This window comes from Juglans regia, chromosome 4 (assembly GCF_001411555.2).
Source record: "Juglans regia cultivar Chandler chromosome 4, Walnut 2.0, whole genome shotgun sequence".
Classification (NCBI taxonomy): Eukaryota; Viridiplantae; Streptophyta; class Magnoliopsida; order Fagales; family Juglandaceae; genus Juglans; species Juglans regia.
In genome coordinates, this window is record NC_049904.1 from 31,488,140 (window position 1) to 31,511,431 (window position 23,292).

The 23,292-nt window shown below is 35.3% G+C and overlaps 4 protein-coding genes across 4 annotated transcripts; 2 read left to right on the plus strand and 2 right to left on the minus strand.

Moving 5' to 3' along the window:
• Positions 1–262: 262 nt before the first annotated feature.
• Positions 263–7,279, plus strand: LOC109008393 (glycosyltransferase-like At2g41451). Its single transcript, XM_018988466.2, has 11 exons — positions 263–759; positions 2,360–2,509; positions 2,619–2,671; positions 3,346–3,454; positions 3,546–3,680; positions 3,766–3,810; positions 4,532–4,719; positions 5,021–5,162; positions 5,877–5,923; positions 6,349–6,436; positions 6,556–7,279. Exons 1-11 carry the CDS (start codon positions 400–402, stop codon positions 6,835–6,837), a joined length of 1,599 nt encoding a protein of 532 aa, XP_018844011.1. The 5' UTR covers positions 263–399; the 3' UTR covers positions 6,838–7,279.
• Positions 7,280–9,818: 2,539 nt separating this feature from the next.
• Positions 9,819–15,410, plus strand: LOC109008392 (UDP-N-acetylglucosamine--dolichyl-phosphate N-acetylglucosaminephosphotransferase-like). The gene is given in 12 exon segments (XM_018988465.2): positions 9,819–10,268; positions 11,176–11,263; positions 11,737–11,828; positions 11,951–12,069; positions 12,439–12,554; positions 12,628–12,755; positions 13,101–13,187; positions 13,847–13,887; positions 13,890–13,906; positions 14,023–14,063; positions 14,148–14,268; positions 14,871–15,410. Coding segments are annotated over 12 exon segments (1,251 nt in total). The 5' UTR covers positions 9,819–9,927; the 3' UTR covers positions 14,931–15,410.
• Positions 15,411–16,842: 1,432 nt separating this feature from the next.
• On the minus strand, positions 16,843–19,330 carry LOC109008391. Its single transcript, XM_018988464.2, has 2 exons — positions 18,811–19,330; positions 16,843–18,101 (listed from the first exon to the last, which is right to left on the minus strand). The coding sequence occupies exons 1-2, from the start codon at positions 18,893–18,895 to the stop codon at positions 17,341–17,343; spliced, it is 846 nt and encodes a 281-aa protein (XP_018844009.1). The 5' UTR covers positions 18,896–19,330; the 3' UTR covers positions 16,843–17,340.
• Positions 19,331–21,724: 2,394 nt separating this feature from the next.
• Positions 21,725–22,955, minus strand: LOC109008383 (glucan endo-1,3-beta-glucosidase, basic isoform-like). The gene is made up of 2 exons (XM_018988455.2): positions 22,859–22,955; positions 21,725–22,668 (listed from the first exon to the last, which is right to left on the minus strand). Exons 1-2 carry the CDS (start codon positions 22,953–22,955, stop codon positions 21,725–21,727), a joined length of 1,041 nt encoding a protein of 346 aa, XP_018844000.2.
• Between the last annotated feature and the right edge of the window lie 337 nt (positions 22,956–23,292).

Consider the following 23,292-nt stretch of genomic DNA (forward strand, 5'->3'; position numbering starts at 1 on the left):
TTATTATTTAAAAATTTAAAAAAAATAAATTATTTTATATAAAAATTATAATAATAAAATAAAATGAATTGAGATATAATATTTGAGCTAAAAAAAAATTGCATGATTTGTACTCAAGCTAGGCAAAAAGGATAATTAATCATAAATATTCTTTAACCAAAAGAATTCATCTTTTTTTTAAATTGAAAACAGAGAGAAACCGAAGCAGGCCCCGGCAATCACAATAACGCCCAACGACAAAACGGCTCCTATAGGCTATAATGGTTTCATTCTCCTTTCAGGTTTCTTTCAGTTTCAACTTCTCCTCCCTCCTTCTCTCTCGCCCGCGCGCTCGCTAGCTAGTATATAAAAAATACCCGTATGCATATATACAAATAAAACTCTCTCCCCTCAAGTCTCATGGCGGGTCTCCACTCTGCCGTCAGACCCACAACCTCCTCGTCTTCTTCTTCTTCTTCCTCGTTTTCATCGTCTTCTACGCAGTCCTTCACTTCTCGCTTGCTCTTGCTCCTAACAATCCTCTCGTTGATACTCGCTTCCTTTGCCTTCATTCTTCAATGGCGGGGCGGCCTCAACGACCCGATTACACGCTGGTCACCACAACATAACGAGTTCCCGGGCATGGATGTTTCCGGCTCCGAACCCTCGCAATCGTCTCTTTCTTCCGATTGCGTCGATCTTCTGGATCAGAGCCGCTCGCCGGCCTTCCCGTATTTCAGGGATTGGAAGTTCGGGTATGGATCGGATCTGAAGCCTAAGGTGATCGGCTGAATGGAATTTGATTGAACGCTCATCTTTGTTGTTTTCTTTTGTCTATAACGCTTATCGTTGTTTTGTTTGCGGTCAAATGTAGTCAACGGGTTTTGCTTTTTGGGTTTCTTGGGGGATTAGTTTATGGCGGGTGTGCTTGGGTTTTTGGATCTGGCGTCTGGGTTTTGCTGATTTTAGTTTGACATGAGAAATATATTATTTTAATCAGTATTAGAATATGATACGACTCATGTGAGCCATTACCCGTTGATAATTAAAGTGGGTTTTCGAAATTCATGTTGAACCTATTTGAAGTATCTGGGATGAAGTATAAAAAAAAAGTATCTGATTTCTTAATTTGGGATGATATATATGCATGCTCTATTCAGAGTTTTGTGCAGCGTCGTAATGTATCCTCCAAGATCTCTAGTGTTTTCCAGGATACAGATTGAGGAAACTGTAAATCCTTGTGATCAGTAAATGACTAACAAAATGATCCTACTCACAAGCATCTCGAACATCTAGGTGTCGAGGTCCATCTGGACTCTGGTCTTGGGTAATTTTTTTTATTTAAATCTTAAAGCAGATAAGCTGGATTGGTTTAATCTATTTAAATTTACATTGTATGAGATACGCAATGATTCTTCTTCTAAGCTAGTTAATATTGTTTGTAGCCAGAGAAAAGTTGGCGTTTCGAGGTCTGAATGTAGGAATAGTAACGATATTAACTATTTAATGCATTTTCCCCCGGTGCCGGTCTGGCCAAAGCAGGGTAGATGATATGGTTCCAACCTTCGGTATTTTTGCGTGTCCACTCTCAGTTGGCGTGAAAAAAAATCATGGATATTTTCCTTCATTTTAGATTGACACCACCTCGCACTCCACACGCCACACCCTATAAAAAACACCTTCATACCCTACAAAAAATACCTTCACGCCTTATGAAAAACGCTCACGCGCTCTATGAAAAACCTATAAGTGGAACCTTCGGTATTTATGCGTGTCCACTCTCAGTTGGCATGAAAAAAAATATGGATATTTTCCTTCATTTTAGATTGAAAATTTTTTCTCATCAGCTACTATTCACCACCCCACACACCACACCCTATGAAAAATACATTCACACCCTACGAAAAATACCTTCACACCCCATGAAAAACACTTCCACACTCTATGAAAAACCTATAAATGTGAAGTGTGAGAATGAATAGTGATATGACATATCTCTTTTAGATTACCGACGCATCGCAGTTTTTTATTTTGACGAGTCTGATCGTTGTTAGTCTTTTTATTATTATTATTATTATTATTATTATTATTTTATGATTGAGAACTGTTTCCTTTTATCCTCGAGCCCATAGGAGTCCTTATGTTTGATGTAACTGTTCAGTCCAATTCATGGTCATCTTTAATTAATATCATGGACTTTTCCATTTTATATTAATATAGAAAGCAATTTGAAATGTTGTTTTGCATTAATTTCCAATGTTTTCTGTTATGAGTTAGTGCTAAACCTGTCATACTTGGATAGTGCATTTTCGATCACTTATAAAACTTTTCTTATAAAAAACTAATGATCTCTATCTCTTGCAATTTTGCTGTATGCTAGATATGCATTACAACAAGCACTTCTGCTGGTCTAGATCAGACTTTGCCATGGATCTTTTATCATAAGGTTATTGGAGTTTCAACCTTTTTTCTTTTTGTGGAAGGGAAGGCTGCCTCTGCAAACGTATCTAAAGTATTGGAAACCATTCCAGTGAGTCTATGTTCTCTGCTTCTTCTATTATATTTAACCCCTCAATACCTTCTTGTATTTTTTTGTTTTGAGTTTATTGATATCTATTGTTATGGACTATTTTTTACAGGGGGTAAAAGTTATATACAGAACAAGAGAATTAGAAGAGCAGCAAGCTAAAAGGTTTATGCATTCTCCATCCAAATAGTTTTTTATGTTTACAGTAAAAGTGTTTTTATCTGTTCTCTTTTTTGGTCATTCTCTACTTTGAATAGTTCTCTGTTATTCGAATAACTATTCCTTTTATTTGTAATGTTGAAGCTGCTCTTAAGGCCTATGCTTGTTTTCAAATTCAAATCTTCAATCAATATTGCATGGAAAATGTGTGGAAGAGAGTTAATTTTGGGATTCAAAGGCAAAATCGTTTTTGGAATTTTAGTCGGGACGCTGTTCTCGGACACCCGGTGCCAATAAAAAAAATATACATTGATTTTGTGAGTTGGGTCCACTATTTGGATACTGGTGTCTGTATTCAGGACCAAAGTATTAAAATAAACATGTTGGTCCTCAATTGGAAGAACAATGTAAATCTTTTAACCTTGAGCTTGCAATTTAGTGACCATTGGAGGTATGAGTTTCAACATTGTGAACGATCCCAATCTATTGCTCCTTCCAATTCTGAATATTCATTTTGCCTTCAAAGGTGGTCGGTGAATTACTAAAGTAATTATTATTAGTGGAAAAGACAGTCAAGGTTGTTTTTACTTTGTGAAGTTTTATTATTTTGTATATGTTACTAAGTGCTATGAATCTAATTTTTTATGCTTCAATTTCCGTTCCTGTTATTGTGTAATTAGCCGGATCTGGAATGAGACTTGGTTGGCAGGCTTCTTCTACAAACCATGTAACTATGAGTTGTTTGTGAAGCAATCTCTCAATATGGAAATGGCAATTGTCATGGCACGGGTATGGTTACTGAATTTTCACCTGTTGCACGACACAAGATATTATATTTCATTATGTAATACAGTTCTAGTGCTGTCTTTGACAATTTTAGGATGCTGGTATGGAGTGGATCATCCATCTTGACACTGATGAACTACTACATCCGGCAGGCACTCGGGAATACTCTTTAAGACAATTGCTGTCTGATGTTCCTGGAAATGTTGATATGGTTGTTTTTCCAAATTATGTAAGTGGAACAGCTTTATCTAGAATTTTATTTGATGCGGTTAATTGCAATACTTAAAAGTATGCTGGCATGTTTTGTGTTTCAGGAGAGCAGTGTTGAGCGGGATGATATCAAGGAACCTTTCAGTGAGGTATAATCTTTTTGACATTCTCATGGTCTTAACTAATATTTAAAAAATGTATGACTAATGGTATAGATGGGCAACACTAATTATAATCAAAGTTGGAATACTTGTATTTATCTGTACTAATGGTATACCTGTCTGCCTAAGAATTTTTATATTTGTCAAATCAATGGATTGTGATTAGGAAAGTCAAAAGCGCATGTGGGATGGATACATGTATAAGACTTTTCAAAGTTGCTTTAAGGCCCCGTTTGGAACTTGGACTGAACTGAGTTTAGTCTAATTTTAAACTGAGTCTAACATCCAAACACCCAACTCTCAAATCACTAAACTCATCTCAACTCAAAACCTCTTTACACGTGGGACTCACAACCTTTTTCAACTCAACACCTCTCTACACACGGATCCACAATCTTTTTCAACTTTTTATAAATACATCTAAACTCATCTTAACATCCAAACACATCTAAACTCATCTTAGGTGGGCCTCACAAAACTCACTCCACCATCTCAACTCACTACTATTCATAAAGAACTTATCTCAACTCAGCTCAATATCCAAACTGGCCTAAGGAAAAAATAGAATTGACAAGTTGACCAGGGATAATACGTATTCAAATGTTTGCAATTGACCTTTATTTCCATCAAAATTGTCATCAAACTATAGTTCTTACACAGGCACATGCGTTTTCTTTCATCCAATATCACTCATCTTTTGTTGGAATAGGTATCGATGTTCAAGAAGAACTATGACCATCTTCCCAAAGAAGTATATTTTGGTAACTACAAAGAAGCAACCCGTGGTAATCCAAACTACTTTTTGACCTATGGAAATGGAAAATCAGCTGCTCGGATTCAAGATCATCTTCGTCCTAACGGTGCACACAGATGGCACAACTATATGAAGACTCCAAAGTATGTTGGATCTACATTATATGCCAGCAGGTTTATGACCATGCACGTCACAGACAGTTTTTAAACCTCTATGAGTATACACACTAATTTATCAAGCAATACTTTTTTCTTATTAAGAACTGTTCTATATAATTGACATACTTATGTGAATTGGTTTGCATGAACTCCTTGGTAATTCTCTCTACATGGTCATCACCAGCTTTCTCTTACCCTCAAACCTTTTGATCTAAAGTTTCCCAATTTCTGGTTAGATGGTATTTTGTTTCTTGTACACTCACATCTGCCATGCACTCTTTTATAGTGAGATCAAATTAGATGAGGCTGCTGTTCTGCATTACACATACCCTAAATTTTCTGATTTAACTTCAAGACGTGATCGGTGTGGCTGCAAGCCTACAAAGGAAGATGTTAAAAGATGCTTCATGCTGGAGTTTGATAGAGCTGTGAGTTCTGATGCTTTCACTATCCTTTTCTTATGGTTAGAGAAGCTTGATTAGAAACAGTTATGCAACTCTATCCAATCCTTACCCATAAATCTTTTAGATGTCTAATCAGTGACCAGTCTCTTAAAAATGATGCAACCATGCATGTTATTATGGCATGTAATTTGGAGCATGGTATAGTTATCGATTCTGTTCTGGTTGGGCCTGAGAGGTGAAATATTTTATACCGGTATATATTATATATGGCAAGTAGATTGTTGGTAGTAGATAGAATGGGTGATGCCTAAACTGTCCTCATGTAGAAATCCATACCACCCAATCTATTTTGGTATTAGATATAACAAGTGATGCCTTCATTGTCCTCATGTTGAAATTCATACTACCCCCAAGCTATTTTTTGAAAATGGGGTACTCGATCCTCGGAGTAGAAGGTTTTGATTGCCGGACATCCCTCATGAGAGAAAGGGTCAAATACCATCAGGCCGCAATTTCATTGGCTACCCAAGTGTTTGTTTCTGTCTGCGGTTCTTTACTATAAGTAGTGATAGATGTTAGTTTTATCGAGCATAAATGAGAGAGAGAGAGAGAGAGAGAGGGGGGGGGGTCTTAGTGTCAGTATATCTTGATTTGTAGTCAAGTATTTTACAAATTGCAGATGCCTGATTATGTTTGGGTCATCTTGCTTACAGTTCTGTCCTACTTTATGCTGTGCAGGCATTCATAATTGCTTCAACTGCAACAGAGGAGGAAATGCTTCGTTGGTACGATGATTATTTCAAAATTTCCCATCTTTGATTTCATTAGATGAAGTTCATATTAAATAAAACTGTTCTGTATTCCTGCACATTGCAAGTTATATATATATATATATATATATTTTTTTTTTTTTCTGTTTTTGCTGAGTACATTGCAAGTTGTATTTGAGGGTACATTTGGCCATCCAGAGTTCGATTGACTTCATTGCAGTGTTTAACATTTACTGTTGGAATGATTGTTGTGATTAAGATTGGGAATGATAACTCATGCAGGATTGTTATGAGACCCACTTTTCTTGAGATCTCTCCAAGATGACCTGTTACAGCTGCATTTCATTTTTAGTTAAGAGGGGGTGTATTACAATGAATGACTGTTCCTGGCTTGATTCCTATAAATACTTGCTTTCACTCAATTTTCTTTGTTGCAATAGGTACCGTGAACACATCGTGTGGACTGACAAAGAACTAAACTTGAAACTTTCGAGGAAGGGCATCTTGACTCACATTTATGCTCCTATGGTGAGTTCAGTTGGCATAAAGTCTGTCTTCAGTTTGATTGTACACACAAGAAATGATATGCTTTGTATTAATGATTGGTTAGTGGATATTCTCAAACTCTCGGTAAGTTTTCTGTACAGGTCATTATTCAAGGTCTGAGAGAATCTGGAGTTTTGAGCTCCATAGTCACATCAGCAATGCAAAAAAGTTTGTCGAAAGACAATTTCTTAAAATCCATAGAGAGTAGTAACTCTTCTGGGGCAATCACAACTGGAGTGCTTTCTTCAAGGAAGATGGGCAACAGTGGAGACTCTCAAGCGACTGCAAGAAAGGTCTTGGAAATCCAAGAAGTTGTTTCTCACCCCTTGGCTATCCCACCCTTATCTCCTCCTGGCCTGCACGATCTTCACATCGAGGCATGATCCCCCCATTTGTTTTTTTTCATTCACTATGGCCCTAACTCCTTGCCACTGCCAGCTTCATGTTTGGAGATTGTGAGTTTTTCACAAAAGAGGAAACAAATTGAGTGCGAGAAGCAGGCTTGGCTGTTCTGACGGGCACTTCAATGTTCAGTTTACTCGGGGTTCTTCCCGATCGTTCCCAAGCGCTGGTGTACATTCAGGTTTAGGTTATACATTTTTTAATAAGTAAGTTTAGGTTATACATTTTTTTAATAAGTTTTAGAGAGTTATAGGTGTAGAGGGGGATTTGTATTGCAGGTTCTTGATTTTCTTATAGCTTGTTCATTTATATAACTATCGGCTGATTGCCTGAGGTTGTAATCTAAAACCGTGGCCTCAAAATTGATTGTTAATACACGGTAAATGAACTTTTATTGATTGAAGGGAGTAATGTGTCAGTTTTGATAGTAAGGAATATAAAGTGCAAAATGTAAAGTAGAGTGCAAAATGTAAAGCCCAGCACATGCTTTGCTTTTTAAACCTTACCGGTGTAACCTTACATATTCTTGTTAGGCAATGGTGGTAGAATTTTTGGAATCAAGAAGTGGGCAGAAATTGAAAGGTTTGTATGTATAGCCTAGGACCCAAGTGATTAATGTATAATGTTGTAAATGTTCTAATCAAATGGCTTGCACACACTCTGTGAGAAGAAGGTTCAAGTTAAAAAGAATTTGCAACCTTGAGAACTGGTGGTGGAAGCAAAAGACTGTTGACTTGAGGGACTTTAAGGCGGTTGTTTTGGTTACACAAAATCAAACTATCTTATCTCATATAATTATTACAACTTTCTCAAATCCCTACATAAAATATAATAAATAATTCAATTTTTTCAAATTTCAAAATAAAAATAATATTAAAATTTTATATTATAATAATATTTTATTCAACTTTTAACAAAATATCTCACCTCATCTTATCTGAATTGTGTAACCAAACGAAACCTTAATCCGTTTGAGAAGAGAAATGCTATAAGGAATTTTTACACCACACACACATCCACTTAATCAACATGTGATTTGTCATTATATTTAAACACATATTTCAACATTAAAATAGAAGGAAAAAATGACAAATCACATATGGATTAGGTAGATGTATATGATGTAAGGCTTCCATGTATAATTTCTCAAATCTAAGCTGAATTTATAATACTATTTAAAAAGGGAAAAGCTTCAAACCAGTCGGGGTGTTCTTTTCCTTTTTACACCATTCAATAAAATTGCAACACATAGCAGACCCATGGGACTTACGGTGGGTGCGATTCCATTCTCATTAATTCCTCATTCCTTCCCCTCGAAGTCTCCCATATTCCATTTTCTCTCTTCGCTCTTCTCCCCCGAAGCTCAAAACTCTGCAATAGGATCTCCCAAAATTGACATTCATCAATTTTATTACCTTTAATTATTTGTTGTTTCCTTCCGTCTTGATTTAACTTTACAATAGGATCCCCGAAATTAACCTTGTCCATAATATTTAACAAAATGCCACATACTACTTACCCATGAGGCCTTGCAAGTTTTTGTTGCATCATTGGTGATTGAATTTCTTCAAACCGTTTTGTTGTTTTTTTACCTGCTTTGTCTTCTTTCATCGGTGAAGTCACAAGTTGGATTTGTGGTGTATAGAAAGACCATGTCTATGCATAGTCATAAGTGATAATTTTTGCTCCACTTTTTCTTTTTAAGCCTTCAACATGCAAGTAGTTCCAACCCTAATCTGCATATTGTCAGGGCAGCCTTTGATCACAATCTCTCCATGAAAAATTTTCAAACAGTGACAAGTTTTTCTTATCGTTTTCTCACTTTTTGCATTGGACTTTTTGTTAATCGGTATTTTATGCATTAGAGACTTATAGATTGATCTTCTAGTATTGTTCTATCTAATTTCTTTTCACTGTCTTTTCCCGCCTCTTTTTTCGGGGTCATTTGAGAGTGCAACAAATTCAGTGCATGCAGCTCCATTCCTCAATTTAATAAAGTATCTAGGTGTCTTGTTATTAACTTAGGTCTCATTTGTTTTCACAACTACTCTCAACTCATCTCATTTCATCTAATTATTACAACTTTGAGGAGTCCTCAGATTTTGATTAGGGTTTGGGGGGGTCACAATGGGTGAGGTGCCATAAACAGAGTCAAGATCGGGGTTAAGGTTTGGGAGAGCGACAGATTCAGTGCATGCAGCTTCATTCCTCATTTTGATAAAGTATCTAGGTGTCTTGTTATTAACTTAGGCCTCGTTTGTTTTCACAACTCATTTCATCTCATCTAATCATTACAATTTTTTTAAATTCTCGAACAAAATAAAATAAATAATTTAATTTTTTCAAATCTTAAAATAAAAATAATATTATAAAGATATATTCTAACAATATTTTATTTAACTTTTAATTTTAATCTCAACTAATCTCATTTTATATGCGAAAACAAACAAGATTTTATTATGTGGATATAAAATGAAGATCTTCTCCCATCCGATTGTTGCCCCTATTTAAAAATAGAAAATGCTATTTTGGCATCTAAATTTGACACCTCATTTTGACACATCTTTTATTTTAATTTTTTTTTACTTAATGGTAAATGAAATAATTATTATTGTATTGATATATTTTTTATATTTTTAAAAAATATTTTAAAACATAGTAAAAATAAAAAATAAAAAGATCAATTTGGTCTAGTGGTAACTTGGAGCGATGCTACTCAGGCGGTAGAGTAGCACCGCTCCTTCAAAATTCATTCCAATAATTACATCATTACTAAAGTTTTTGTTTTATTTTATGAATCTATTTTTTGAAATCCTAAATTTCGTAGAAAAATCTCGAGAAAATCTTGAAATCTTTTTTCTCACCGGTGCGTTTTGGGGCTGTCTCAACGCTGACCTGGACGGAATTTGATGGGGAACCGTAGATCGATGACATGTCATGATCTGATTAGGCCAATGACGTATACGTAAATCTATCATCTTTCGTTCTGGCCTGGTCCTAAAAGTAGAAATCGAAAGAGCAAAAAGATGCGCTAGCTCAGAGAAGGAACGTTTCACAGAGAGAAGCCCGACATGGCAGCTCGCAAGAGAGCTTTAGCAGACGCATCCGCCACAGAACACAAATCTCAAGACCCCACTCCGACGGAGCCTCCAACTGCGCCACTAAATTCAAAGTCGGGCTTCATTCTGAAGCTCTCCCTCTTACTTTTGAGCCCATACTTGTACCTCATCTTCCACCACTACAAGATCGACAGGGACCTCAAGAAGTCAATCCTCGTAAATGCGGGGGTCAGCCTCGCTGGGTTCTTCGTCACTCGTAAGATGATCCCCGTGGCTTCCAAATACGTCCTTAGGCGCAATCTTTTTGGCTACGATATTAACAAGAGGGGTACCTATGGAGGCACTCTCAGAGTGTGAGTGCTTTCCGCTTTTGGGTTCCTGTTTTCGTGTGGGTTTTTTTTTATCCGGGAGGATGTTAGATTTTCGTTGTAAGTTCACTTTGTCAGCTGGATGCGTTGTAGATTGATTTTTTTTTACTGGATTTTTCGGCTGGGTAGGTTTTAAATTTTCATTCTGGTCGAATTTATGAATAGGGTTTCCGTTGGATTTTTAACTTCCGTTGCAATAGTTTAATGAAGTGTCAATTTTTTTCCTTTCTGTTATTTTTTCAATAATATTACTGATTTTACTTGTTAAAAAATAACATTAGTGATTTCTAGGTTTGTATCACTTTTCCGTCATTATTAATGTGAAGTGCGGTTGAATCTTTTCAATATAGTTTTTTGAGCTGATATTATACTATATCCCAAAGTTAGGTGTGAAGGAAATTATATGAGATTCCTCACCCATTTTTTGATTTGGATTTAATATGTCTGTTCGAGTTCTTTAATTTGACAATGATCTTAGAATCAGCTTTGTATTCGTGTCTTTGTTTCTCCTGTTTTATCAACCGGAAAATAAAAGCTTGAGGGAACAATTCTAATTATGTTCAGCTATTAGTAGTTTGGGGAGTTGCTAGCGTAAATTTAAGATGTCATGAATAATCAATCAATTTGTGATTGCATGGTTTTTCTTATTATTAGTAATAGTGGGTGATTATGAAAGTTAACCCATAGAGGCAAAACTTTTACACCAAAACTTGCCGTAGGAAAACGCTAAGCTCAATGAAAAGAAATTACTATGTAGTTAGTGTTATCTTCTATTTGTTCTCTCTTTTTATTTTCTTTTTCCACCTCCATTTATTCATTTTGCTCTATATCATAATTATCTGTTTAACTTCTCTTAATTAAACTTGATGATAGTATTTCAAAATTGTTGTAGGCCTGAGTCATTGGGTATTGTTGTTGGAATTGTTTTCTTGGTCTTGGCCATCTTATTTCAGTATTCTAACTTCACATCCGATTCCAATGTAAGTTCACTATCTCTTGGAAAGTTCTTAGTTCATAACTATAAACAAAAATAATTTTGGTTTTGTTCGAGCTGTAACCAATTATGCCTCCTGAATATCCTGAATATTCAGGTAGAGACCACTGTGGTCCCCATGAGTGACCTATAGGAGGCTCACTAGAAAAACACAGAATCTCTGGAGAAACGTGTGATATGTGGCTTTATAGCATTTGTTCTTCTCTTCATTTGGCTTGAAAAAGTGGAAGTTCAACAATGATATGCTTTTTTGTGTTGACTTCATAACATGCTGGTTTCTTTATTTCTTTGTTTGGTATTATCTATCATCTTAAGCCAATCGGAGTTTTAAGTTCTTTTTGATGATCATCAGGACTTATCTTTGAATTGCTTTTAAGCTCATGGTGCCCTTATTCTAACATCTATTGATTTTGAAATGCTTCAACTACAAAAAATGTGTTTACCACATCAATGATGCAGTGGCTTGTTGAGTACAATGCAGCATTGGCATCCATCTGCTTCATGACATTACTTGGATTTGTCGATGATGTCCTTGATGTCCCTTGGAGAGTGTGAGTATCCAGTCATCTATATCTTCTGCTCTGTAACTGTAAGCTTTTTTTCCTCTGCATTCTTCTTGAACTAGTGCTAGATTCAATTTCTTATGTGTTTCCTTGAAATCTTTGAAGAGCAGGAAATTACTGCTGCCATCATTTGCTACACTACCTTTGTTGATGGCTTATGCTGGGCATACAACTATTGTTATACCAAAGCCTCTCATTTCATACATTGGCCTAGAGGTTCTTGATCTAGGTATGATTTCTGTTATAGAGAAACATACCATTAAAATTATTACAATTCTCTCTCTCCCCTTCTCTTAAAGTTTGACAAACAAACAAACTGGGTTGAAGACAGGATAGAAAATTCTGCCACTAGACTGCTTGAAATACATTCATGATAAGGCACCAAACTTCAGCAATTGGATACATCATCTGCATGGATTTTAAACAGTGACTTATCTCCTCCATCCCCAAGGGAAGAAAATGCTGTTGCTGTTTAACCGTGTTAAGCAGTTTCTGCCTGACTATGCAGATTCTTGTCACATTTGAAATCCTAGTTGTTAGCTTTATTTTAGTTGTTTATCCTTCTAATCTGCCTTACCATTATCTTCTGATGTCACAGGATGGATATACAAGCTATATATGGGGCTTTTGGCGGTTTTCTGCACAAACTCTATAAATATCCATGCTGGTCTGAATGGACTTGAAGTTGGGCAAACAGTTGTAATTGCATCTGCTGTAAGCATAAAGTCTGCAAACCAGTTGGATTATAACTTTGTTACAGAATATGACTCATTTTAGCAATTTGCAGATTTTGATTCACAATATCATGCAAATTGGAGCATCTACAGATCCTGAATATAAGCAGGCCCATGCATTCTCTATTTATTTAGTTCAACCCTTACTTGCGACCTCATTGGCTTTACTTTCTTACAACTGGTAGTGATACATTCTCTTGTTACACTGTTGTTATCCATTCTTCAGAATTTAATTAATGAGTAGTGCTAACGGGCCGCCCTGCATAACCGCTGGGCATACTGCTAGTGTATTCAAATTTTTTCATTTTCCTTTCATTTTTTTTTCAACAATTTTTTAAGATCCTTAATCATTAAGAAAAAAAAAATACATACATTTATTAATAGTCACTTCCTTAACTATTAAGTAAAAGAAAATTAATAATTAAACTAATCGAGCGGTAATTTTGAGCAGTAACTTTGAGGGGCTCCACTAGCATTTTCCTTAATTAATTGTTCTTGACATTTTTTATTGTCTTGCTTATGATAGGTACCCATCTTCAGTTTTTGTTGGAGATACTTACACGTACTTTGCTGGGATGACTATGGCTGTAGTTGGGATTTTAGGCCATTTTAGGTGTGTTAACTTATATTCCCTCATGGGTGCTTCAGAAAGTTGGATCTTCTCTCTTTTTCTTTTTCTTTTTTCCCTCCCCCCAACATTATGCTGCTTTCATATAAAAAATTAGGGAGTAGTTAGGAAAGTGGATTGCCGTGTTGAATTTTCACTGATGAGAAAGATAGGATTTTGGTGATAACTTTCTGGTAATATTTAACAAGTGGCTGAGAGATCAGGGTTTCAGTTCTTATTGAATGATGAATCTGATAAATTCCACCCCGGAAACAAAAACTAGGCCCCGTTTGGATTGAGAGATGAGATGAGATGGTTTGTGAATAGTAATGAAATTTGTGAGTTAAAATTTGTGACTAGTAGTGAGATGAGTTGAATCCAAACCGGCTCTTGAGAAACAAATCCAGTTTATTTGCCTTCACCCATTTAGGATGTGTGATAGATTCAAGGCATTATCCAATCTAAAGCTCATTTGGTTGCTGATTCAATGTGCTAGTTAGAAATGTCGGGATATTCTTCCCCGTTTGTATATCTGCTGGATTAGTGTCACCTATATATAACATGATCAAATTCTAGTTCAATAAACTTCAATATCACGCGTATTAGAATACTTATCTGTTACCTAGTAACGGTTTTCTTTTCCATTTTCCAAATCTTTGTTGCAGTGAAACACTACTGATTTTCTTTGCTCCTCAAGTTTTGAACTTCCCTTATCGCTCCCTCAGGTTTGGTCTAGTAAACTCCCTCCAACCCACGAAAGAGAGGAGAGAAAAAGAACTATTGATAATTTACAACTCTGCTGGCTAAAATGCATCTAACTTCGGGATATTTTTTTTCTCAGCTGTCGGGTTTGGTTCCATGTCCACGACATCGTCTCCCTAGGTAGCTTTATTAGTCCTCTAGATTTTTTTCTCAGCTTTTCGGGTTGTATCCATTGATATCTCACTCGTCTTTTTAACTTATCAGGTTTGATTCTAAGACTGGACAGCTAACTGGGACTAATGATGGGACACTGGTTAATTTTACTTTGAGACTACTTGGCAGGATGTCAGAAAAGTCACTTTGCATTGTTCTTCTTCTTTTCCAGGTGATTTGTTGTTTTTTTATATGTAGACATATTTATTATTTATTTTATCTTGTATCCGTCAGGGTTCAGCCTTGTGGACAAAAGACAGACTTGGGATGAGCTGTAGATCTAGATATCCTGGATTAGTTTCTGCACTAGGAGTTCCCCCTGAATTACTCGATACACAGTTTTGGTGGCTGGGGTCATATATCCTGGATTTACTCCCCAGGGTGGTCCAAAGAGTTCTGCCTTGATGAGGTTCCATTTCATAAAAAATTATTTATTCTGTCTTTGAAAGTAGGAGCTCAGGCCTCCATCACTTCAATGTGTTACATGCAATCAGAAGTTTAAATGTCAGCCCTCCTGGAAAACCCATCTAAATATAATGAATGCTCATCAGCTATCCCACCCAGCATATTTAGGATCTTAAGTTTCTGATTTAGAAATCTGTTGATTCAGTTGACGTAAACATTATGCTACAACTAGACCTTTTTTTTCAATCTTGAGCTGTTATGATTAGGGAAAGACCATTTTGTTTATTATATAGAGAATACTTGTGCTTTTTAAGTTGCTTGACTGGATTTCACTCCATATGTGCCATTTCATCTTATTATATGGAACAGGCCAGTGCATGCTGCCTCTGTTTTGTGCTGAGGTATTACCTTGCTGGTTGGTATAAATGAGATGGCAACGTCAAAGAAATGGTCTTCTGGCCGTAATGATTAACATCTGGAACACTTGCTCTTGAATGATATTACCTGGTTTAAAAGAGTGGTTAAAATTACGAAATTACTGGAGTACATCTTTCTTCTGGAGCACAAATCCCCTACAGTTTCAACAGTTTTGGAGACCATGCTAAATGACATTGCACTCCTGAGATTAATTTATATCATCGTGATCCATCAAGAAGGAAGTTATCTTTCTGGAAAGCCAAGACAGCAAGAGATCATGTTACTGCTCACATGAACATCTTTGTGTTAAAGAGTATTGATGATGAGTTCCTATATTGTTATGGTTTAAAATTAAGATTAGAGACGAAGGATGATGCATTTCTATTTCAAAATTGATGAATAAATTCTGCCTCCACCTTCTTGGCTAGAAAATCCTGCCTAGTTGGTGTGGCATTTAGTTTTTATTATTAATGGGAGTGCAGATCTTTGGGACTTTATTATTATCATTATTGGTGTGGATTGTAGGTCTTTATATATACCTGACGTCACAACTTATGGTAGCTCTGTTTCAATATAACATCAAATAATTGAATATTTTGGTAGTTGGAAGCACTAAAAAGCAGGCTACCCAAGAATAAATGGGATCTTTATCCCAATTTGTCTGCACCTGTTCCATAACTGACTTTTTATGAAACAGCAATGCTTCAGCTAGCTGTAGGCAATTCCGGAGAGCAATTTGTATGCACAGGCAAACCTTTTGGTGTCCGGAGCAACTTTTTAGCTTCTGGTAAGAGGTGGAATTTTGAATCCAATTGTGCAAGAAAAAAAAAAATACAGGCACAAATTTTGAAATTACCACTTGTTTCCAAAGCTTAAGCTGATGGAAAAAAGTAACTTTTTATTATTTATTTTATATCTTAACACTCACCCTCACGTGTGGGTCAGATCCTCCCTTTATGGATGGTCTAACACGTAGAATATTTAATTAAATGAAATATAGTGTAAAGTCAGGGTTTAAATTCAAGACATCTGTTTTGATACTATGTGAAATCATCATTTGTCTCAAAATCTTAAGCTGATGGGAAGATATAAATTTTATTATTTATTTTATATCATAACACAAACATCTCTAGACGAATCTAGACGAAGTTCTTCGTCTAGAATGGTTGATATTATAAAAGTTAGTAAATTTGCTTTTCCCTATAAATATTTATGTGCATATCATATTCTGCACAATTATATTAGGCGGGAAACCGTAAAGCTTGGATTTTTAATAAGCCTCTACAAGCAATTTATTACAGCATACAAATTAAATAAGCTTCGAAATTATTAGGAATAATGGAGAGTGAGATTAATAACAATGAATTTTTCTCATCAGTCATTATTCACTACTCCACACAATATACCTACTGAAAAATACTCTCACATCTTATGAAAAACACTCCCACACCCTATGAAAAAATTATAAGTGTAGGATGTAGGGATGAATAGTGATTGATGCATAGCATTTCTCGCGCAAATAAAGATATCTTCATGTGACGCCAAAATGAAGGCAAACAAATACTGAGTGAAGGAAAACTTCATAAAAACATACAACAATTCGCATGTACATGTTGCATGGTCTTGATAAACTATGTATATACTTGGGGACATTTTCAAATTTAGGTTTGAGATAAATTGTACATTACCCCATTTAATTGATGTAGCCCCCCCTTTTCGATTTGATGACATGTAGCATTTTGCACCTCCTTGAGTAACATGAGAGAATGCAGAAGCACAAAAAGCTCAGACAAGGTTGTCGTACTGAGGCCTGGGAAGTGCAGTTATCCTTATTTCTCAAATGGTAAAGTGATGACAAAAGAAAATGGCAATTGAGCAACTTTCATGAACAAGAATTTGGCATAAAACGAAATAACAGGAAAAGAAGTAATAATGAGAACTTACTATTTCATTAATCCGAGTAATCTTAATCAACTTCCATTGTAACTTAAAATTCTCTCAACCTAAAATACAGTAGCCTCCACACTGATACTCTCATTGTCACATACACACGGCAAAGCATTTCATGATAACTGAGTTTATCAAACATGGTCACATCGCACCCTGTCCTGATGGCCGGCAGGGCCATGTTCCAAATCTGCTTTGACTTCCCAAGCAAACTACAAAAATCTAAGCTTAAACCAAACATGATCGACTTTGCTGAGAATGTATCACACAATTACATACTATTTTTTATGTAAATAACCAAGAACATAACAAACTCATATAAACAACATACTATACACTCGAGGGCTTCACAAAAGTTATTTCTACTAGCTCCATGGATTTCATGCTGTGCTGAATCCATAATGGCAGAACAACAAGATTTCAGGTTCCACTGCCCGGAGGCAGGCCTTTTTTTTCCTTATTAAATCTAGAGTGGTCATTCATATGCAAAATTGACCTTCCTCCTTACCCTACCATTTTTCCACCCACGACCCATTTGATGATAGTCATTTCCATGAAACCTTGAGGTTTTATACCTTGACATGTACCGATCAGAGACTTCTTTTCTCCTGCTATTGTTTTCTGACTCAATATAGTTTTTCTCCCACTCATTACAACCACCATTTTCCCACTGATTCCATCCCCACGAATCATTCTGATAATTTGCCCATCCATTGTCTTCAATGGCTCCATTACTCTGACCATAATTATGCTCCCAATAATCATTGTTGTTATTTACAGCCTGGTTATAGTTCCCATATCCAGGATGCCAAGCCAAGTTGGTGGTTTTTCTCAAGTCCTCTTCAGCTTCCCCCCATCCAGTGCAACAGGATGGCTGATTCAATAGAAAATCAGCAAGAATCACAGCCTTCTCATCTTTATCTCCCTCAGAAGGAGCATTGGAATCCTGTTCCAAGTTCAACAGCAATTCAGGATCAATGCTGGAGTTCCAATCTACTTTGTCAATATAAATATCAGGATCAGGCAATGATATGTCACAGGGGAGGCCGTTAATCTCTGCCCAAAATCTGTTTTTTGCATTGTGAAATGCTTCTTCACCAGCAGAGTCATTCCATTGAACCACATTATCATAGAGATACATACACTTCTTGGTTTCCAGGAGCTTCCGCCATGGAACTGAACCAATTGATGTGCAGAACTTCTTTTCCCAGGAAGGCACAGATGACTGCCAAGCATCTGAAAACAAAAGGAGTAAGAAGCCATCAGTTCAATTGCACATGCAAGGATCTCCATTGTGCCATTTTTGGAGTATTTTAAAGTCATCGAGTCACATTATCAAAATCCACATCCAATAAACATATCCATACTTGTTAATCTATTTTAACTCAACAAAAAAATAATAATAATAATAATCTGAATAACCCTTCTAGACTTCTTGATTCAAGTTTAATCACTAACGGATGCATCTTTTTTAATATTTACATATATATTTGTTATCAGCATGAATGGTAGAATCCAAAGAACACAAAAAAAGAATGTAAATAAATTCATCATGACTTTAGTCCCCAGCATCAATTAGACTCAAAGCCAAAACAGGCCCCCCCCAACTTCCAACGTCCAAATCTCCATAATCAAGAAGCTTTAAAAGGAGAGAAGGAATCCATTCTATCATGTCCCTAAAACCCAAAAGAAACCATCATTTTATAAAATCACGAATTATATGACTCGCCTAATAAAATGGGGCACCAAAGAGACAACTACAAGTGCAGAAACAAAGGCGGCTGCTTCAAATTTTGAGAAAAAAATATTAAAAAAAAAAAAAAGACCCACTTTCTTGAAGAAAAATTCCATTAGAGAGAAACCGTTAATGAGAAAAGAATAAATAATTTTACAGTCGACAATCCCGTAAAAAATAAATAATAAATATCCCAGAAAGGTCACATACACACAGGTGGCTTCCAGTTCTGCGATCGTGTCCCCTGAGTTTCTTTATGTTGAGTTCCGCCTTGTTGTCTTCTCCAACGACCCATAACAGGTAAATCACAAAGCAAAACACGACAAAGAAAATTCAAAAGAACCCAGAAAAGCAAGCAAAAGAACAGGGAAAACAGAGTCAGAAACTGGGTTTTGAGCGGCAAAAGAGACACAATGCAACAATTCTCAGGTTTTGCAGGGAAAACAGCAGGAGGGTTTGTGTCTTTCTTGGCAAAGATTCACAAGAAGCGTAGGAAGTGGCGTGATTGGGTGAGCTGCAGCAATTGAAGAGCTTTTTATAATTTTTTATTTTTTCCTTCCGAGCAAAAGCATTTGGAGGAGTTTCTATAAAGGGATCAGAGACAGGGAACTGTCCGAGGTTATTGTGACGTTATGGGAGCATATATTTTCTTAGAAAGAGAAGCCGCTTTGGTTGGTTGTGTCGGAGGTAATGGAAGCTCTTGGTTTTGGTTTGAATTACTCTACTAAATATATATTGTTCCAGCCACGCTTCCATCATTGTTCGCCTCTTTATAAGGACTCTCCCAGACTCCCTGGCTGTGAATCAAAGGCAGTACTGCTATAAGCATCACGCACCCTGAGCAACGTGAATGGTAAGGAAAAAGTTTTGACATAATTTAACGTATATTATAAAATTAAATTTAAAATAAATATCATAAAATTAATGGATAAAAATGATTGATTGGATTTTTTATTTTTTTATTTAATAGTTAAGAATGTAAATATTTATGAATTGATATTTTTTTTATTTTTTAAAAATATTTAAAAATATATAAAATATAATTAAAAAAAAAAAGAAAAATAAAACTTCGATTAATTCATCAGTTCATAGAGCACTGTCTTAAATCTAATATATTATATAAAATCACGTTAATATATAAATTTATTATTATAAAAAAAATTATAAATGTACTCATTTGAAAATTTTATTTTTGAATTAAAATTTTTTACTGAGATTTATATTATCCACGAAAGTTTTGAGTTTTATAATCTACGTTAAATTGTGAAAAGTACTATATGAATAAAATTGTAGACCTTTTTTTTTTATTATTATTGTCTATTCGAGTCGAGTGATCTGGGACACGCTAGAGCCTAGACTCTAGAGTATATTCGAACTTCACGCAAACAACCTTAGGTAACTGATTCATGATGAATTCCAAGTTAGTAGACGAGGGTTGGATTTAAAATTTATCTCAATTTATTTTATTTTATTTTATTATTATAAATTTTTATATAATAAATAATTTAAATTTTTTAAATTTTAAAATAAAAGTAATATTAAAAAGTAATATTTTTTTAATTTTTAATTTTCATAATCTGTCGGTTGGATATTGTGATCTTCTAGAAAGAAAGAACAGAACCTATTTTTGTTTTTTTTTTTTTGGACAAAAGGACAGAACCTAGATGACACCGTACGTACGTGTTTCTTTACTTTCACCTGTGCCATACTGGATTACTTTGTTGACCTTTCCTTCCTACTTTAACTGTCCAATGAATGTGACAAATCTTGTTGCCTAAGATTATATTTAAAATTATTGGTACCCGAAAATTATATAGTAAGTTTCCAATTCCTATTTGATCAGTATCTGTATATCCATTGGTCAAAAAATAATTACTGTTTTCATATTAAATTTTATAATTTTAAGTCATATCTTTAAAAGATATCATAGCATGAAGTAATTATGACAATAATTAGATAGTCATTGTGAGACCAACGAATTATTAAGATGTCGTTTAGATAATGAGTTGAAATGAGATAAATTAACATGAAAATTAAAAATTAAATAAAATATTGTTAGAATATTATTTTTTAGTATTATTATTATTTTATAATTTAAAAATTTTAAATTATTTATTATATTTTATATAAAAATTTGATAAAATTATAATAACGAGATAAGATGAAACATTTATTATATCTAAATAGTACCAAATTTTTAGAAACAATGCCAGTGGAATCATATGCCAATGAAAAATTCTATTTATAAATCGATATGGATGATATATCCAATAAAGCACTTATATGATGTAATTTAATTTTAATTTAAAATAATTTTAAAATTTAAATTTTATAAATAAAATCTTACTATTTAAATTATAGGAATGACTTGCTATACACAGGATTAACAACAAAGGACTTGGGCTATGTGATGTGGCTTACAGGCTTAGGACAACGAGGTGTGCTGCAATAGAACAAAATCAATCACTGGGCCGGGATGATTGGTCAAGTTGGTCTGAGTAGGTTTGGTTTTGTAGTTAGAGCCCAAATTAGGAAAGTCCATCATTGAGCTCTCTAGTTAGGAAACTCATAGACTAGTGTTTGGGGATATTTAAAAGTCTGATAAGGAAAATTCGGCAAGAAATCTGTCCTAGATTTTTTTTCTCAATTTAAAAGTGACACATGAAATAAATTATATACTATTTATTAATATTTTGAAGTGTTCATTAATCTTCTTTGCTTTGACATGCCAATATATATTTAATTCAGTGCATGTCTCAAAGAGTAATTCTACGTACAATCATAAAGTGTATAAACGTCGCATAATCGTTTTGAAAAAAGTATGATCTATTATTAAAAAATTAATTTTTTTCATGTAGGTCTTATATTTTATTCACTTTTTTCAAAACGATTACACGGCAGTTACACAATTACGGTTGTAAATATTTTTTCTCTTTAAAAAACTTCATTATCCAATCATTTATTAATTATATTTAGCTATTTACGTACAAAAAAAAACTAAAACTAAAACATGGCAAGTATTGAAGAACTCTAATTTATTATGATATATATATATATAACACCCAATATTTAGGTGCATTAATGTTAAATTTATTACAAGATGCACCAAAATAAACTGCTAATTTTAATTGAAATTAACTGGGAACTTGGGCTGTCCATTTGGGAGAAAGAGGCCCCAAAATTTCTCATACTCGGGATATTTCTGGTTCTCGTCAAACATGCCAAACACGTAAGTTTCTATAGGCTTTCCAGGCCTCTTCGGAGTCCCTCCCTGCACATGCTGAACCAAATTCGTGACATAAGTTCTTTCGTTTTCAAGTGTTGTAGCTGTCCCTCCAGCTGAAGGCCAACCAGTCTCCGATACAACGATGTCCAAAGACCCCCCGCCGGCCCTCTCCAATGCCCAGTAAACTGCATCTAAACTGGCATCAAAAAGATTCTGGTAACTGAGCGGAGGATCGCTCACTACAGATGAAGGAGACGTGAAAAGAGCATAGTCAAGAGTAATATCTTTCGCGTCTCCAATGTAACTGAAATACGTGTACAAGTTAACGAGTAATGGAGACCGGTTGTTGACCAAGAAGCTAATGACGGGATCGAGAAGTGGCCGGTAATCGGCCCTGAAGGAGCCCACTGACGGAGGGTAGGACTCTCCAAGGACTCCAGTCATAATGGCAGTGGAAACTTTGATCTGGTTCCCGAGGCCAGCCGCAGATATTGCGTTCTGAATGTTTTGCATGGCGGGGACAAGGATTTGTGCAGATGTATCTGTTGTCTTTATTTCGTTTCCAACTGCAATGTACTTGAATCTGACATTACCGAAGTTTAGCACGTTGTTTTGGACCCAAGTGTTTGCATTGGCTTGGCTTGAAGCAATGCTTTCGAGATCCCCATTTGGAACACCTAGAATGAGTTCAATATTGGAGCCTCCAAGTGCTGCGAGAAAAGAGTGGTCTGGATCATAGATTCTCATTCTTCGGATGTTGTTTCGGTTTAAGATAGCTACAACTTCTGTTGGCTGCGGTAGGTTATCTCCAAGCCTTCCATAACAAACACCACTTTGGGCACCTGCATCAGAATAAACAAGAAAGAAGTCAATGGCTTTATATATTTATATATATATATATATATATATATATATATATATGTATATATCAGTCCGGCCCATGCATTAATCCAGCTTTTTAGATCAAATTAACTTTGTGGTTTGTGCGTGCTAGCTAGCTAGAGAGAGAGAGAGAGAGAGAGAGAGAGAGACCTGTTGTGCCTAGGGAAGCCATTAGCAGCCCAAGCACCAGCATTGTGGAAATCAGGGAATTAGGGCTTGTGACAGCAGAATCAAACTTGGATGCCATTAGGGAGAAAAAATAAAGAAGAAAAGGGAGAATTATAGCAAAGATGGGTAAGTAAAATCTATGGATACTTGGGTGCCCTTTTATAGAGAAGGATAGATATATAGATCGATGCTTGAATTTTAGACATTTCGTGCGACGTGAGTGACCGTACTCCACACTCCTCACAATTAAGTTCTCCGTTCAATTCCTGCGATCTGCGTGCGCCATGCTAGTGGCTCCCATAGAAAATTATTAGTTATTTCTTATAAAAATAATTTTTTTTATTAAAATAAATTTATTTTTATCATAAATAATCATTATCATCACAAATAATTTATTTTTTTATCTAATTAACTGC

Excerpts from the sequence above, each read along its gene's own strand:
- LOC109008383 (XM_018988455.2), bottom strand. The coding sequence starts at position 22,955 with ATGGCATCCAAGTTTGATTCTGCTGTCACAAGCCCTAATTCCCTGATT. Across the intron at positions 22,669-22,858 it reads GGCTTCCCTAGGCACAACAG|GTGCCCAAAGTGGTGTTTGT; the intron begins GTCTCTCTCTCT and ends ATTCTGATGCAG.
- LOC109008391 (XM_018988464.2), bottom strand. The coding sequence starts at position 18,895 with ATGGGTCGTTGGAGAAGACAACAAGGCGGAACTCAACATAAAGAAACT. Across the intron at positions 18,102-18,810 it reads GAACTGGAAGCCACCTGTGT|ATGCTTGGCAGTCATCTGTG; the intron begins GTATGTGACCTT and ends TTTTGTTTTCAG.
- LOC109008393 (XM_018988466.2), top strand. The coding sequence starts at position 400 with ATGGCGGGTCTCCACTCTGCCGTCAGACCCACAACCTCCTCGTCTTCT. Across the intron at positions 2,510-2,618 it reads AAGTATTGGAAACCATTCCA|GGGGTAAAAGTTATATACAG; the intron begins GTGAGTCTATGT and ends TATTTTTTACAG. Across the intron at positions 3,811-4,531 it reads TCAAGGAACCTTTCAGTGAG|GTATCGATGTTCAAGAAGAA; the intron begins GTATAATCTTTT and ends TTGTTGGAATAG.